The sequence below is a fragment of the Chelonoidis abingdonii genome, chromosome 6, assembly GCF_003597395.2.
Source record: "Chelonoidis abingdonii isolate Lonesome George chromosome 6, CheloAbing_2.0, whole genome shotgun sequence".
Taxonomy (NCBI): Eukaryota; Metazoa; Chordata; order Testudines; family Testudinidae; genus Chelonoidis; species Chelonoidis abingdonii.
The window spans coordinates 134,364,007-134,379,529 of record NC_133774.1 but is presented as its reverse complement, the minus strand read 5'-3'; the positions used below and the strand labels follow the sequence as shown (position 1 = coordinate 134,379,529).

At 44.7% G+C, this 15,523-nt stretch overlaps 1 protein-coding gene across 5 annotated transcripts in view; it reads left to right on the top strand.

Annotated features, from left to right (window-relative positions):
* The window catches only part of ABCA1 (ATP binding cassette subfamily A member 1), a 165,132-nt gene that overhangs the window by 65,705 nt on the left and 83,904 nt on the right, over positions 1-15,523 (top strand). For all 5 annotated transcript variants that reach the window (XM_032773278.2, XM_032773279.2, XM_032773276.2 and 2 more), the window contains one exon: positions 11,341-11,462. In XM_032773278.2, coding sequence (XP_032629169.1) covers positions 11,341-11,462 — 122 coding nt within the window. The remainder of the gene's footprint in view (positions 1-11,340; positions 11,463-15,523) is intronic.

Here is a 15,523-nt window from a genome sequence, read left to right as displayed (position 1 = left end):
GAGGGGGTCCAAATGCTGGGCTCAGTGGGGTGGGGATCCAAGTGCAGCTGGTTAGGGCTTGGTGGAGCGGGGATCTGAGGGTGGGTGACTTGTCAGGGTGGTTCAGATGCAGGGCAAGTGCGGCTCGACAGGAGGGGTGAGGCTCGACAGGAGGGTCTGGATGCATGGGGGTTGGGCAGATGGGGGACCAACTCCCGGTAAAGTGATCCCTCCCCCTGCAGCTGAGGAGCAACGGCTGCAGGAAGCAGGGGCGGGGGGCAGTTTGCAGAGCTTCATGCAGCCGGGAGAGAAATCTGGGGGTGGGGGTGACCCAGCCATGAATGCCATGCAGAGGAAGAAGTCCCAACCTCCCCAAACCAACGGGACAAGCAGCTGAGCCCAGCGCAGGGTAGGAGCCACCAGCCGGGTCTTCCCCAGTCCCGCCCTCTGCCCCACAGTGATTTACGTCTCTGCTGGCTGCCCTGGGCACCTGAAACATAGTGCTGGGGTGGGTTGCATGACCGCTCTCGTGGCTTCCCTTTGCTTCCCCATCAGAAAGTCATTTTTCTGTGGGGAAGCAAAGAAATCTGCGAGGGACATGAATTCTGTGTGTGCATAGTGGTGCAGAATTCCTCCAGGAGTAAGCCTAGTGCCGTGATACAGTTGCTTTTGTAGCACTGGGCAAGTGACCACCTCTCATGTCTGTTGCCCTGTTTATACAATGGGAGTAGCACACACAAGCCAGCTCCTACCCCACAGGGGACGTAGGATCCATTAGTCAATGGCCATCAGGCCACGTGTGCTGTTATTAGCAAGTGGGGACCAGCATGTGTAAGCCAAAAGGGAGCAGTGCTAGTTACTGCTGCTGCATTAGCTAACCCACAGCCACACGCAACCCACAGCAACTCCACTGACTCCGCTGTTTGCTCTCAAATTTAAAAACTGAAATAAATGAATATAGTCCAAGTGTCCCCACCCCTCCCCCCTGGTCATTTTAAGAACTCATGAGTCATCAGGTCACATGACTACCCATTTGTGGCAGATTGCCAATTCCTCTCTCTGTACCAACCGTGTCCCTGTTCACTATGACTGGCCCATGGTGCACTGTGGGATACCCCCCACAGGCCAATACTGTCGATTTGCGGCCACACTAACCCTAATCCGATATGGTAATACCGATTTTAGCGCTACTCCTCTCGTCGGGGAGGAGTACAGAAACCGATTTAAAGAGCCCTTTATGTCGATATAAAGGACCTCATTGTGTGGACGGATACAGCGGTAAATCGGTTTAACGCTGCTAAAATCAGTTTAAATGTGTAGTGTATACCAGGCTTCTGTCTCAGTGCTTGCCCTGTCTGTGCCATCCAGCTGCGATAGCCCACACCTTTCCGACACTACATATGCAGTTCTCTATGCGTTTTGTGGGCCACATCCACGCAATGTATATTTTACATGTATGGCCCTGAGGATGTCATGTGGGCCACAGCTGTGTGCCAATTGGGCTGCGGGTTGAGAACCACTGCACTTGAAAGTGGCAAAACAAGCCGTGGAATGATTAGACATTCCAGGCAGCAGGGGGCAGTGGCATGAAGATACAGGGCATGTCTACACCGCATACATAATCCACAAACCCAAACTGGCTGGCATGGGTCAGCCGTGGGGTTTTCTTTGCCGTGTGGACATACCCACACTTTCCAGTACATTCTAAACAGCATACTACTAGTGCTGAACCCCAGCGTGTTCTGCTCTGATTACAAAGTTGTGCTCCACAGTGGAATAATCCTGGTTTGAATGGTGATACCTTTTCATGCAGTTAGTGCATATTTGCCCTGGTTTTCATCAGGACTCCCAGGAAATTGTCAGGAACATAGAAGTTGCTATGTTCAGATCAGACCAGTAGTTTTCGTAGTCCAGTATACCGTCTCCAGTGATGACTGGTATCAGCTACTTCAGAAGAAGTTGCAAGAACCGTTGCAGTAGGCAGTTTATGCAATAACTTGTCCTGGACAAGTTTCTCTTCTGACTCCCAATAATCAGAGGCTGGCTTAAAAGCCTAAAGCATAAGTGTTAAAAGTGGTTAATTTTGGGGGAGACATGCAATAGCTTTTCAACCAAAACAAACAATTTTAGGGGGAATTTTCATTTTAGTTTAAATTTTCCACCCACTAGGGATGGCACCATATTTACACACACACACAGTCTTTCTCTCTCTGTTACTTCCCAGTACCTCACAAGCCTGTTTAAAAAAAAAAAATCGTATCATGTTTAATACTCTGTTAGAAGCTTGAAAATACGTTTTTCTCTTTGTTGTAGTCTCCATTTGGCAAACTTTGTTTTATTCTTGTTTGTACTAATCACAGAATCTGGTCCAGAGTGGAAGAAGAGATAATAGAGCATTTGTCTCTTTCCCTGCTTTTCTGCAGTATCTAAATAAGGAGAATGTTCTCTAGTGGGTAGGATGCAGGACTGACAGTCTGCAGACCTGGCTTCTAATCCCAGCTCTGCCATTGACCTGCAGAGTAACCTTGGACAAGTCACTTCATCTCTCTGTGCCTCTGTTCCCCCTCCTGCCCTTTGTAAGCTGTTTGGGGCAGGGACTGTCTGTGACTACATGTATATACACTGCCTAGCACAACAGGGCCTTGGTAATGACTGGGGACTCAAGGTACTACTAGCAGAAAAACAGAATTTGTTTCTGTGGATTGGTCTGGCGGCTGTTTGCCAGATTGATGTTGCTCCATTGAACCCAACAGAGCAACACCAGTTCATGCTATTTGAAGATCTGTCCTGTGGTGTGCAATCGTTAGCGAGGCGCTTGTGCTTGCTGTCAGAATAATTGTTCTTCTCACATGCATGTGTTGCAGCATTTAAAGCTACATTTTTACGACTTTGCAAGACAGCTGAATGGGAGAGAAAGAGAGAGACAAGCTTTTTTAACTTCCTCCAACATTTGCAGTTGACTCAGGTGTAACCCACGAAAGCTGCGTGTTCACCTAATGACACCTCTTAAATCATGTGGAGCAGCGTTTTTGATACTTACCTTTGCTTCACATCAAAAACAAAACATGACATGTGAGACCAAAGTCTCCCATTAGCCCTGGCAGAAATAATATTTTGGAGAATTCCTGGAAAGTGAACTCAGCAGGCAGAAAGATACGTCCTCCCATGGCTCCCACCTTCTGAGAGCCCATTCTTTTTATTGGGATCTCTCATGCTGCTTCTATTCTAAACACTTCTGCTGCAGCTGTTCACCCATACCATCTGACCAAGTTTAAAGGTGTGTTCCTCTGAGCTGGAGATGGAACATGCCTGTTGGCTCCAGAGTTTATGGTCTTTCTCCTCTCATCTTTCTCCTGCGTGTATTGACGGGATGCGTGACTGAACATTAGTGAGAGGCAAACTGCAAAATATTATCCACCTCTTCCCTCTGACCTGTCTGAGTTCCTCATTTCCCACAGTGCTCCAGGCTCCCTAGGTTGCTGACCGCCCCTCCCCTATGTTCTCTTTGTGAGGAGCAGCCCATTCCGTGTCTCTTGTGGCAGTGGAGGCGGGGGAGCATTATCAAAACACTCAACACGCCAAGTTCCAAGTGTGGGGGACAGTGTGTGACCGACCAAGAGCTAAGAGGGACGCGAAAAAGTGATTCACACCAGAAGCGGAAAACGCAGCAGGATACCTTCTTTTAGCGGGAATGACCCTCTCTTACCTTTCCTCTTCGGGGGCCTTTTCAACAGTATAAGTGAGGCAACACCAAATGTGTGTTGCAGATAGGTGTCATTGGGACTAAAAGAAGTGACAGTGGCCATTAGGAAGTAAGAGTGGGACCCTGTAGCTTCATCTCTGAGCTTTCTGCTATGGCTTTATTAGCCCTGTGCGGTGGCTCACATGCTGTAGCATGGAACTGCCTGTCTGACTGAAACCTTCCCAGCATGACCTCCAAAAGAGGAGGAGGAGGAGTAAACCTCCTCCAGAGTTCCTGTGGGGAAAGGCTGAGGAGTCTGTACGTAACCTTTTCCCCCCTCACTCAGAAGAAACCTAGCAGTCAGACTAGTAAATGAAACAGACAGGAGAAAGGGAACTGCTTGAGTGCTTCTTAAACCCAGATTCATAGAAATGTAGGCCTGGAAGGGACTTCTAGAAGTCATCAAGTCGTCTCCTGGGCTGAGGCAGGGCCAAATAAACCAAGACCGTCCCTGCCAGGTGTTTGTCCAACCTGTTCTTTAAAAACCTCCAGTGATGGGGATCCCACAACCTCCCACAGTAGCCTGTTTTCCACAAAGGAAGATGTGTGAAGGTTCTGAATGGGCCTTAAGGTAACTGGTTGTCTCCTCTGACAACAGGCTGAGGACACTTTATGGCTTGACAGCAGATAGGCCTACCACCTCCCACAGCAAAAGGATGACACGTTTACATGGGAAAGGGACAACTGTTGTCAGATTAGGCTGGCATGTTGATGCTAGCAGATCTTGCACCACAGGCCTTCTGAGCTGCTCAATTTCCTGTTAGCAAATCAAGGTAATGTTGTGTAACTTGTTCCTATGACTGTTTTAGCTCCTGTTGGCATCAACTAGAAAGAGATTTAGATGTGAGAGCTATACCACCTGTACAAGGAAAGGATAGCATGTGGAGAGAGGAAAAAATTAAAAGCCAAATGAACCTTTAAAGGAGGCTTGTGTGATACTCCAGCACGCTCCATGGATGTGTTGCCAAAATTTAATCATGGGAATATAACTCAGGCAAATGAAAATTGCGCAGCACTGGCTGATGACTGGGAATCAAAAGGGCTTTTTGTAGCATAACAGAGCTGGATCACTGGATCAGTAGGTCCTTTGTTAATATAGTCTCTAACATTACTGTGATTGCTGTTTCCTCTGGATAAGCAAGAGACACTGAGAGCTCATAGATCCTGAGTTCTGTTCCTATATCTGACATTGGTAATTTACTAGCCTGTCTTAGGGTTTCATATTGCTGTCCATCACCATCATATCTAAATGCCTTCCTCAGAAAATAGATTAGCATTAGTGAAGTCGCTATTAGACTTCATGGAGACTCTTCTGTCTTTTCTAGATATAAGAATTCTAATTGGTGTAGGGTTATTTTGTTTGTTTCAGGTCTTTCTTTTTGTGGGGGCTGATGGAAGGAGTGGGTGCTCAGCTATATGATGGATAAGTTTCACCAAAAAGAATGTTATCTCAATTTTATATGCAGGGAAATTGAGGGTAAGAGACTTGCTCAGTAAATCAATGGATGATTCAGGCTGAGAACACAGTGCCTCCTGGATCCCATTCCTGTGCCATGTCCCACTGGGTCAGACTGTCTATCAGACAGGTCAATGCACTTTTGTGTCTCTGGTTTTCCATTTGTATAACGGGGAAGGTAAAATGCTGCAGGACCGCTTACCCTATGGCCATCTTGTGTGATCCTTAAAACACAGGCATTTTCATTCGCTGGGTTGGGGATCTGTGTGGGAAGAGACAGCTCACCTTGCAACAAACAGGTGGACCAGACCGCTGATGTTGTCTGTATTGGTGCAGTGGAAGGGGCAGCTGTGGGGGGAGAGAACTTGTTGGGGAGGGCAGGGATCCAGAAGGACGGTACACAATGCAAGTGCACTTTGGTTGCTCCTGGCTGTTGGAACAGCTCCTTAAGGTCTTTGGCAGCCTGGGGTATGATAGACCAGTCCTGATGCTGCTCTGGCTTATAAATGGTCTTAGCCCCAGTATACCAAGAGGTTCAAAGGTGTCCCTCTCCTCACTCCAGTTTCTGTATCAAGTGCAGCTCACCCAGAGCTGGGAATCAGGCCCCATAAGTCTGAACCCTACCAAGAGGGTATCTTAGTGCCTTGCAGCCTCTTCTCAATCACATCACAAGGAAAGAAATATCCACTGGTCGTTCCCATGGATTTCTCAATCTTGCATTGCCACTTTCATTAACTGAGAGAGGCAGGCACATGATTGCTTTGTGCCGGGGAAGGAATCTGCCCGCCTGCAGGCACTTACAAGAATCTGCCGATGCTAAGGAGCAAAGTAAAGGCTTCCATAACTCGTCTGGTCTTGCCACTTGATCTTGCAGTGATGCCTTAATGCTGTTTTTATGGCAACACAATCACTTTTCTATTAGCCGCCTCTGAGATAATAAGTAAAGGGATATGATTGCACTTCAGGATCAAGGGGAAGGAGTGGCTGACCTGGGAGAAACGGAAGTTCAGCCAAAAGCCGATCAATCCAGTAATAGCAAAGGAAGTGCAGGAAATAACATAATTGTTTTCTGTCTTGAATGTCCCACTAGACATCTGAAGAAGTGGGTTTTTTACCCACGAAAGCTTATGCCCAAATAAATCTTTTAGTCTTTAAGGTGCCATTGGACTCCTTGTTGTTTTTGTGGATACAGACTAACACAGCTACCCCCTGATACTTGATACCAGTAGAAGAATGTCTGCAGTTGCTGAAGGTGCAGTCATGGCACATGGACTGACTGGCTGCCTTGTTTTCTTCAGACCTTTTAATTTACAAAGAGCAGCAGGGAGCTGGCCTCCAGTCCTGAGCTCAGCACAGCTCCTTGCAAGATCCGGGCCTTAGTGTGGGTAGACTGGGAATTAAAGAGCAAAGCTGGCTGTACAGTAGGGAGAGGACCTCCTTTCACATGTTAGGCTAGATTCTCAGCTGGTGTAAATCAGCAAAGCTCTATTGATTTCAGTGGTGCTAAATTGATTTACACCAGCTGAGCCTACATGCAAACCCAGATCCAAGTTTCATAATTAGGGCTCATCTCTAACTTTATTTATTCTATACATTTCAACCAGAAGGTCCTGATCTGCTGCCTCATTTATCAGAAGCACAAGCCGTACTCTGGTACTGAACTCAACTGGCTCTGTTGGCAGCAAAGGACAGGACCAAGGGGCTGAGCTGTTCCATTGAGGTAGAACATAGATCATCCCAACAGGGAGTGAAGAATTTCTTCAATGGCAGGGATGCATTTTGGTGATTACGCTGTAATTCCAGCATGTGCCCTCCCACTTTAAGTGCTCCCATTACCTAGTATGTTGTTAGCGCATTCAGGAACTATGACTGTGTTGTTTGCGGGCATTGTAGCAGTTTTGAACTAACAATCTTGCATTAACAAACGTATTGGAGCATGAGCTTTCGTGGGTGGATACCCACTTCATTGGATGCATCCGACAAAGTGGGTATTCACCCACGAAAGCTCATGCTCCAATACATCTGTTAGCCTATAAGGTATCACAGGACTCTTTGCCGCTTTTACAGATCCAGACTAACATGGCTACCCCTCTGAATCTTGCATTGTTTGCATCGGTTGTGTTATGCTCTGGTGGGTAGATAGCCTTGGACAGAATGATGGGTGTTTTGAAAGGGACACCTTTAAAAAAGCCTCATCTTCTAAGGCTATGTCTACGCTAGCACTTTTGTCAGTACAATTTTATGTCGCTCTGATGTGTGGAAAAACCCACATCCCTGAGCAACATAAGTTATACTGGCAGAAGCGCCGGTGTGGACAGCTCTCTCAGCTACCGCCGCTCATTGGGGATTGTTTAGTTATGTCAACGGGAGAGTTCTGTCCCTTTGGCACAGAGCAGCTACACAGGAGATCTTACAGTGGCACAGCTGCATCAGTATAGCTGTGCCACTGTAAGGGCTGTAGTGTAGACACACACTTAGCCTGTGCAGTGCTGGAGTTCAGACTGATTGCATTGCTCTGCTCCCCTCCCTACCTGTGACAGGCTTCAGGGGCAAGTCAGTGTGTGGGCCTCCGTGATCTGAAGAGTGGGGATTCTGTAAGGTGGCGCAGTCTGTCCTGATGGAAAGAGGAACAGAGGCGAGGTGAACTCACCAAGAAGGAGGTTGGCCTTCTGGTTCAGGCACTGGACTTGAGGTCAAGACAAATCATTCTTTTGCCACAGGCTTTCTGTGGGACCTCAGGCATGTCAGCACAGTTGCATGTGGGAGAAAGATTAATGTCGCACCAACCTGAAACAAAATGTTTTGGCATTTCTGAATCAACATTTTTTCAAATTTTCCATTTGGTGAAAAACTTTGACTTTTTGTCAGGAATCGGGATGAAAACAAATGTAGAAATATGCCTGGGATGGGAATTTCAGCCAGCACTGTGCACTTTTGAAAATGCTGGCCGATAATGGGAAATTGAACACCCGAGGTACACTGTGTTAGTTAATTTATAGACAAGTAAGAAGACAAGGTTCCTTCCCAGTCCACACCATCTTTACAGACAGGGCAGTGGGAATTCAAAAATAGCTTCTTTACATTCTGTAAAAAGATGCAAGTTGCTTTGCTGCAGTTGTCCAAACACTTTGAATTAGACAAACTAAAGAGATTGTTCCTAACTAACAAAGATCCTGTTTCTGAGCAGCAATAAAGAACAAAGGAGGAGGAAATACAGGAAGAGCAGGAGAATTATTGTTCGATAAAATTTTAGTAAAAGAGCAACTAGAAAAATAGACCCTATTTAGAATTGGGCTAAATGAAAAAGCTTGCAAATGTCTGATCTTTAAATGTCACTGCATTTTTGTCCAGCTAATCTCTTTGTCCATTTGGGTTTCAGTGCTGTTGATGATCTCACCAAAACTCAAACATACCGAGTAATTTTTTAGCCAATGTAGTGCAGTTAGGAAGTAGCCAGAATTCAGGAGGAAGGAGATTTTTGAATCTGAGTAATTTTGCGGGGCATAGCCCTCAGCTGGTGTGAATCAGTGTAAATGGCTTATGCTGATTTGCACCAGCTGAGGATCTGGCCCACTTTTCTTAGTGCCAATCTTGACTGAAAAGAAAACTAGGCTTGTTTGTTTGCACAAGCCTGTTAGGGTTTTTTTTCACAGTATGATCAATGGGCAGGTTATTAAATCATCCTGCCTGGGAGGGGGGAATAAAGCTTTCACCCTGAAGTAACCTCCTGTCAACGTTACCTCCAGCTTTCCTCAACTCAGCTGATGGTGGCGATTATTTTTGATGTAGAACTTGTAACTAGAGATGTAGGCTAGAGAGCAATGACCGACAGTAACCCCGGCGTGCTCATGCTGCAAGGAGAATGGGGAGTGTTGCTTTTCTTCCCCTGCTCTCGCCTCATAATTCTTATACCAGACTGGTGTCCTGCCAAGTTGAGACAAAAGAAACCCTGAGAGGCATACAGAGAGCAGGACTCCATGGTCTTGGGACACGTGGCCGCCCTGGCGTGCTCCCCATCCCCTCCCAGTGCTATGGAGATTTGCAGCAGACTTACTCCAGTCTCTTCTCAGAAAGGCACTGAGTATTTCTTGTAAGAAGTCAAGCTGATTAAAACAAGAATGAGAGCCCTGTGCCACAGTCACTGCTGCTCCCTCTGGGATGAGCAGTGCAGCCATGAGGGAATACAAGCTATCCGAAGTCCATTGCATTAGGGCTTGGCTCGTGGGTTTTTCTCCCTCTTTGCCATCAATTACCAATTTGTTTTGTGCCTTTGCTCTTCCTTAAGTAGAAAAAGCATCAGGTTATCTACCTAATCAGCTTAGCCCATGCCTATGAATCTTCTCTAGAGTCAGCCATGTCAATTCTCTTCATAAGAACATAAAAGCGTCCATACCAGGTCAGACCAAAGGTCCATCTGGCCCAGTGTCCTGTCTATCGACAGTGGCTAATGCCAGGTGCTTCAGAGGGAATGAACAGAACAGTTAATTATCAAGTGACCCGTTCCCTGTTGCTTATTGCCAGCTTCTGGCAAACAGAGGCTAGGAACACCATCCCTGCCCATCCTGGCTAATAGCCATTGATGGACCTATTCTCCATGAACTTATCTAGTTCTTTTTTGAACCCTGTTATAGTCTTGGCCTTCACAACATCCTCTGGCGAAGAGTTCCACAGGTAGACTGTGCGTTGTGTGTAGAAATACTTCTGTTTGTTTTAAACCTGTTGCTTATTAATTTAATTTGGTGATCCCTAGTTCTCGCGTTATGAGGATTATACAACACTTCCTTATTTACTTTCTCTACACCAGTCATGATTTTATAGACCTCTATCATATCTCCCCTTAGTTGTCTCTTTTCCAAGCTGAAAGTCCCAGTCTTATTAATCTCTCCTCATATGGAAGCTGTTCCATACCCCTAATCATTTTTGTTCCCCTTTTCTATACCTTTTTTCTATACCAACACATCTTTTTTAACATGGGGCAGCCAGATCGGCACACAGTATTCAAAATGCGGACATACCGTGGATTTATATAGAGGCAATATTATATTTTCTATCTTATTATTTGTCCCTTTCCTAATGATTCCCAACATTCTGTTTTTTGACTGCCACTGCACGTTGTTTGGATGTTTTCAGAGAACTATCCACAGTGACTCCCAAGATGTCTTTCTTCCCTCAACTCCCCACTGCTTGCATTTGCACCTTTCATCTCAGCTGCATTCCTTTGTATTGCCAACATCAAGCATTCAAAAGCACCAGAGTCAGGCCCCCCAAATCATGTGATTGGTTTAAAAATCATGAGGTTTTTAAAAAAAAAAAAAAAATCAGGGTTGGGGTTCTGTTCTTTACTCTCTGGTTTTTAAGACTTGAGGGTACAACATTTTCCAGCATTTCGCCTCAACCATGAAGATTCTGCTTACAAAAAAAAAGTTGAGATTCTCATATAATCACATGCTTCCAGGAGCTGGGGCTTTTAGAAAAACACTAAATATCATAAGATTTACCAAAAAAAATGTGAGAGATGGCAAGACTACTTCCTAAATCTACCTGTTGCTATCTGTATAAAGTAACCTCTGGCTCCAGGCATACTTGTGTCTGCCTGTGCTTGGCCTGGAAACATCTTATGGTAGGTTACAATGATGGTGATTATTAGTAGTACTCGTATTATTAATGATCAAACATTTTTATATAAGATTTAGTAAGTTTTTTATTGTCCTGAACACCAGTGCAGTCCTGCTTAAAACTACAAAATAGAGTTCAAGTGGAGTCCTGAACTTCTTGTGACTAACCTTCTGCACTGGAGTGAATTTCCCGAAAACTGAAGAGCAATTTATTCTGAACCATTGAGTTCCCTTTGCATCTCATGTGCCAGGCAGCAGATTAAATGCAACAAATCGGGTGTTAGCGAAGGAGTTGGAGGGAGGTTGTTTTCAAAGATTCTATTTTTGGTGTAAAAACATGGCAGCTCCAATGTATCTCTGCAAGCTGCTGTATTTCAGAGCACATTGGCAGCAGCTACTGTTTTCCTTTTGTGTTCTGCATTGTCATTGTCCCTTCCCCTTCCCTCCCCAACCAGGGTTTGCTATTTTAGTTTGAAGATTTCACGTTCTTTCTCCTTTTTGGATTTGCACTAAATAAAACCGAGTGATGCTTGCTTCTCACCTAACAGGTTTGAAACTTCGGGATTTCCTGGTCGACAACGAGACCTTCTCAGACTTTCTCCGTCATAACATTTCCATGCCATCGTTTGCTGCGGACGAGATACTGAATGCGGAGGTCAACCTCAAGCGGGTGAGGAACTCTTTCAAGCATTATTATTATTGTTATTGTGGTAGCATCTAGGAGCCCTGCCCCATTGTGCTGGTTGCTGTGCCAATGCAAAAAGATGGTCCTTGCCCCAAAGAGCTTTCAGTCTCATCTTGGTTGGTTTGCAGCAAGGTGTAAGAGGACTTGAAAATTCACGTAGAGAGTCTGGAAATGCCTAAAAGGCACAGAACACTTGAAAAGCCAAGGAGAATTTCTCAAGTCCTGCTTTCCATTGAAAACACATGTCCAAACAGCGTTGTTTGGACTATTTTACTTTTCTTTCTCAATGACAAAGAAAAGATGCCCTTGTGGGTCAGTCACAGGAATGGGACTCAGGAGCTCTGCTGCAGACTGCCAGAGTGACCTTGGGCAAATCACTTAATTTCTCCTCCTGTCTGATGGGGAAGAGGAGGGTTCCTTTTCCCCACCTTTTGTCTGTCTTTTGTTTAGATTGTCAGCTCTTTGTGACAGGGACAGTGTACTTGTACAGAACATAGTGGAACTAAGCAAATAATTGACTTTTTTTCAGAGGATCTGAAGAAAAATTGATTCAGTTTGACCCCAAATGATTTTTTTTGACATTTCATTTTGGGTAATTTTGGGGTGCTTTTTACCCTTTGTTATGATTTAAAAAATTAGCCAAATTTCTAAACAGAATGCTATTTTGAAAAGAAAAGCCAGACATGTTGTTTTGAAATGGTCAAAATGAAACATTTTGATTTTTGTGGGAAAAAAATCAGGTTTTTTTGGCTGAGACTATTCACCAAATCGGACCCACATTCGTAATGGTGCCTGGTACAATAGTGACCTGATTTTGGCTGAGACATGTGAAAGCTACTGCACATAATACAGGAAGGTGCAAATACTGGAGTCCTTGACATACTAGGTTGTTTTCTTTGTCAAGCTCAGAACATTGGGCTTACTATGCTGCAAAAGCTCAATGGCCTACCTAGCTCATGTTCCTCTTTCTGACATTGACCAGGGCTGCTTGCTTCAGATTTCAGAGAACGACGTATGCTCACAATACTGCCAAGTGCCATGCAGTTGTGTAGCATAGAGGGAAAATTCTTCCTTCTTCTCACCACTGTTCTTGATCAGTTTATGTCCTGAAGGATGGTGACTTAACACTTTTAAACTTTGATCCTTCTTAATTTCAGAAGCTGGTCTCATTCGTACAAATGTTTGATGCTTTCTAGAATTTGACAAAGCCATCTGCCTTTGATAGTTAATACGTTACTCTGAAAGTATTCTTTGTATCTATTTTAAGGAATCTGTCTGCAACCCTAATTTTTCTAATGCTCAGTATAGAATCAAAGAGAAGCACATATTAGATGTGAACATGGAATAAATAATCAGAGAACTTTAACAACATGTGTAGTGCCGAGTATTGGGAATGTAGAGACAGCTTTTAAAGAGATTAATAATTAAAAGATAAATGAAATAAAACTAACTGGCGCCCAGTCTTTTGACAAACTTGAACTTGATTTTGTAGCAACAGTAGCCATTAGGAAGGCAGTATAAGGGAGAGGGAAAGTAATACATTTAAAAGACCAACATATTGGAGTTACTTTGATGACACTAGAAGGGAAAACTGCTAGCTAGGTTTCTCTTGAATGACTAACTTACACCTTGATCTTGTCAATAGAAGAACACGTTTTGTGTGGACTCTCAATATTGTTGGATTGATGTTTTCCAGCCCCGTAATATTTTCCATTGAAGTACAGTAGTAGCCATAAACCAAACTCAACAAGTCGTACTGTCGCACAGTGGGACTACCATAATATAAATAATGAATCAAAGCAGACATCTTTCTTCCTGGGAAACTTCATGCCCTTGTGGGGCTTGAAGTTTCCCAAGGAAGCCCTTGTGGGGCTTTTTCTGACTTGTGACTCAGAAAAAGCATAAAATGTTCCCAAGTGATTTCGCTGGAGAGTCGTGTGAGAGGCCTGACTTTACCCTGGATTGAATATTGATTGTTAGGGGAAGGTTTGTTTGGTTTTGGTGGATAGGGATGGAGAAGGAGAGGGGAGGATTTCTGCAGAGAGAATTAGTGCCCACTGCAGGTATACAGTCCTCTCCCCACTCTGTATTGAAGTTAGGACTCTGTATCCCTCTGTGTGAGATCTGGGATTATTTCCACGTGCTGCTTTCTCTTTCATTTGCCTCAGAAAAGTAGGAGCTGGCAGTGCCAAGAGGACGTTATTGGTATATAGTTAAATCTCCAACCAGGATTGTGTACTCTACAGGTACTGTGCAGAAACATGTGATGAGATACAAGGTCTCTGCCCTGAAGAGCAGTGTAGTCAGCTCTTGGGGAAAGGAGACTCCAACTCAGGTCACTTTGTTGCACTCCTCAGACCAATTAGGCTGGGATTTTCAAAGGAGTGTTGATTAGTGCCGAAGAGATAGCCACCCCAACCTCCTCAGCCAGAAGCTGGAGATTTGAGCCCTGAAAACATGGAAAGCTGTAAAACCACTTAGACTGTAGGTTTGCGGGGCAGGGACTGTCTCTGTGTTCTGCATTTGTACTGCATCTAGCACAATGGGTCTTGGCCCATAAGTGGGGCCTCCTGGGTGCTACCACAGTATAAGTGGTAACAATAGGATTGAACAATTGCACTTGTGTTACCTAAGCCACTTCTGATTGACTGTACAAATCTCCCAATTTTACGTACACGGTGCTTAGTGGACAGGAAAGAAAGGATACTGTGATCCATGAGCCTGAGATAAAGTGACCTGTGTCTTGTTTTTCAGAGACAGTCCCAACTTTCTACAAAAATGATCTTAACATTTTAAGACTCCTTAGGGGAATTAGCCTGTCATTTATAATTTATGCTTCTACCTGATATCACCACAATTTCAGACCGATTGTAATTTTCATTAAGTTGTGAAACTCACATGTATCCGATGAAGTGGGTATTCACCCAAGAAAGCTCATGCTCCAATGCGTCTGTTAGTCTAGAAGGTGCCACAGGACCCTTTTGTTGCTCGTGACTTCATGTGTCTGGGAGGTTTTTTTTGGTCTTGTCTGCTTGTTATTTTTGTTTAATATAAATATTTTTGTTGTTATAAGTCAGGGGTAGGGAACTTATGGCACAGGTGCCGAAGGCAGCACGCAAGCTGATTTTCACTGGCACTCACACTGCCCAGGTCCTGGCCACCGGTCCGGGGAGCTCTGTATTTTAATTTAATTTTAAATGAAGCTTCTTAAACATTTTAAAAACCTTATTTACTTTAGATAGAACAATAGTTTAGTTATATATTATAGACTTATAGAAAGAGATCTTCTAAAAGCATTAAAATTATTACTGGCACGTGAAACCTTAAATTAGAGTGAATAAATGAAGACTCGGCACACCACTGCTGAAAGGTTGCCCACCCCTGTTATAAGTGTTGTGCCCCAAGTTGTCCAGGAAATCTGTGCCAGAATTGGAAACTAAACCCAGATCTCCTGAATCCCGTGAGGTTCACTGCCTTAACCACAAGACCATCCTTCTCTCATATTGCTGTGGTGCTGAAGGAAATGATTTTGTGAAGTGCCACCATTATAGAGAACAAAGCTTGGATTCATCCTGTTTCTGGAATGCAGATGTAGGCAGAAGTTAAGGTTCTAGAACTCTGAGTCCATTTGCCTCTTTCCTTAGATAGGCATCTCTTCACTGAATGGTAGACATGTTTTTGCTTTGAAAAATATGAAAGTTCTTGTACTTGGTCGGCTCAGCATGATACAAGAGATTTTAGTGAGACTCTGTCACAGTGTGGCTGGCCCCAAAGAGACCAAGTTACTGGAGGAGTCCTGGAATGAAGCCGAAGTTGGTTCCTTAGAGAAAGGCTGAAGGTAGGAGAGCAGCAAGAGGGGTTTGCTGACTGGTGTCCCCAAACCAGAGAACCAGGGCTGGAGAGGGCTGAAGGCAGGAGGAGCAGCAGCAGAGGGAGTTGAGTGCTTGGGAGTCTGCAGAAGGAAAACTGAGACAAGCATTGTTTCTGCCACAGCCTGCTGCAAGAGGGTGCTCGGAGCAGGGGTTTCCCTCTGACCGACTCCTCGT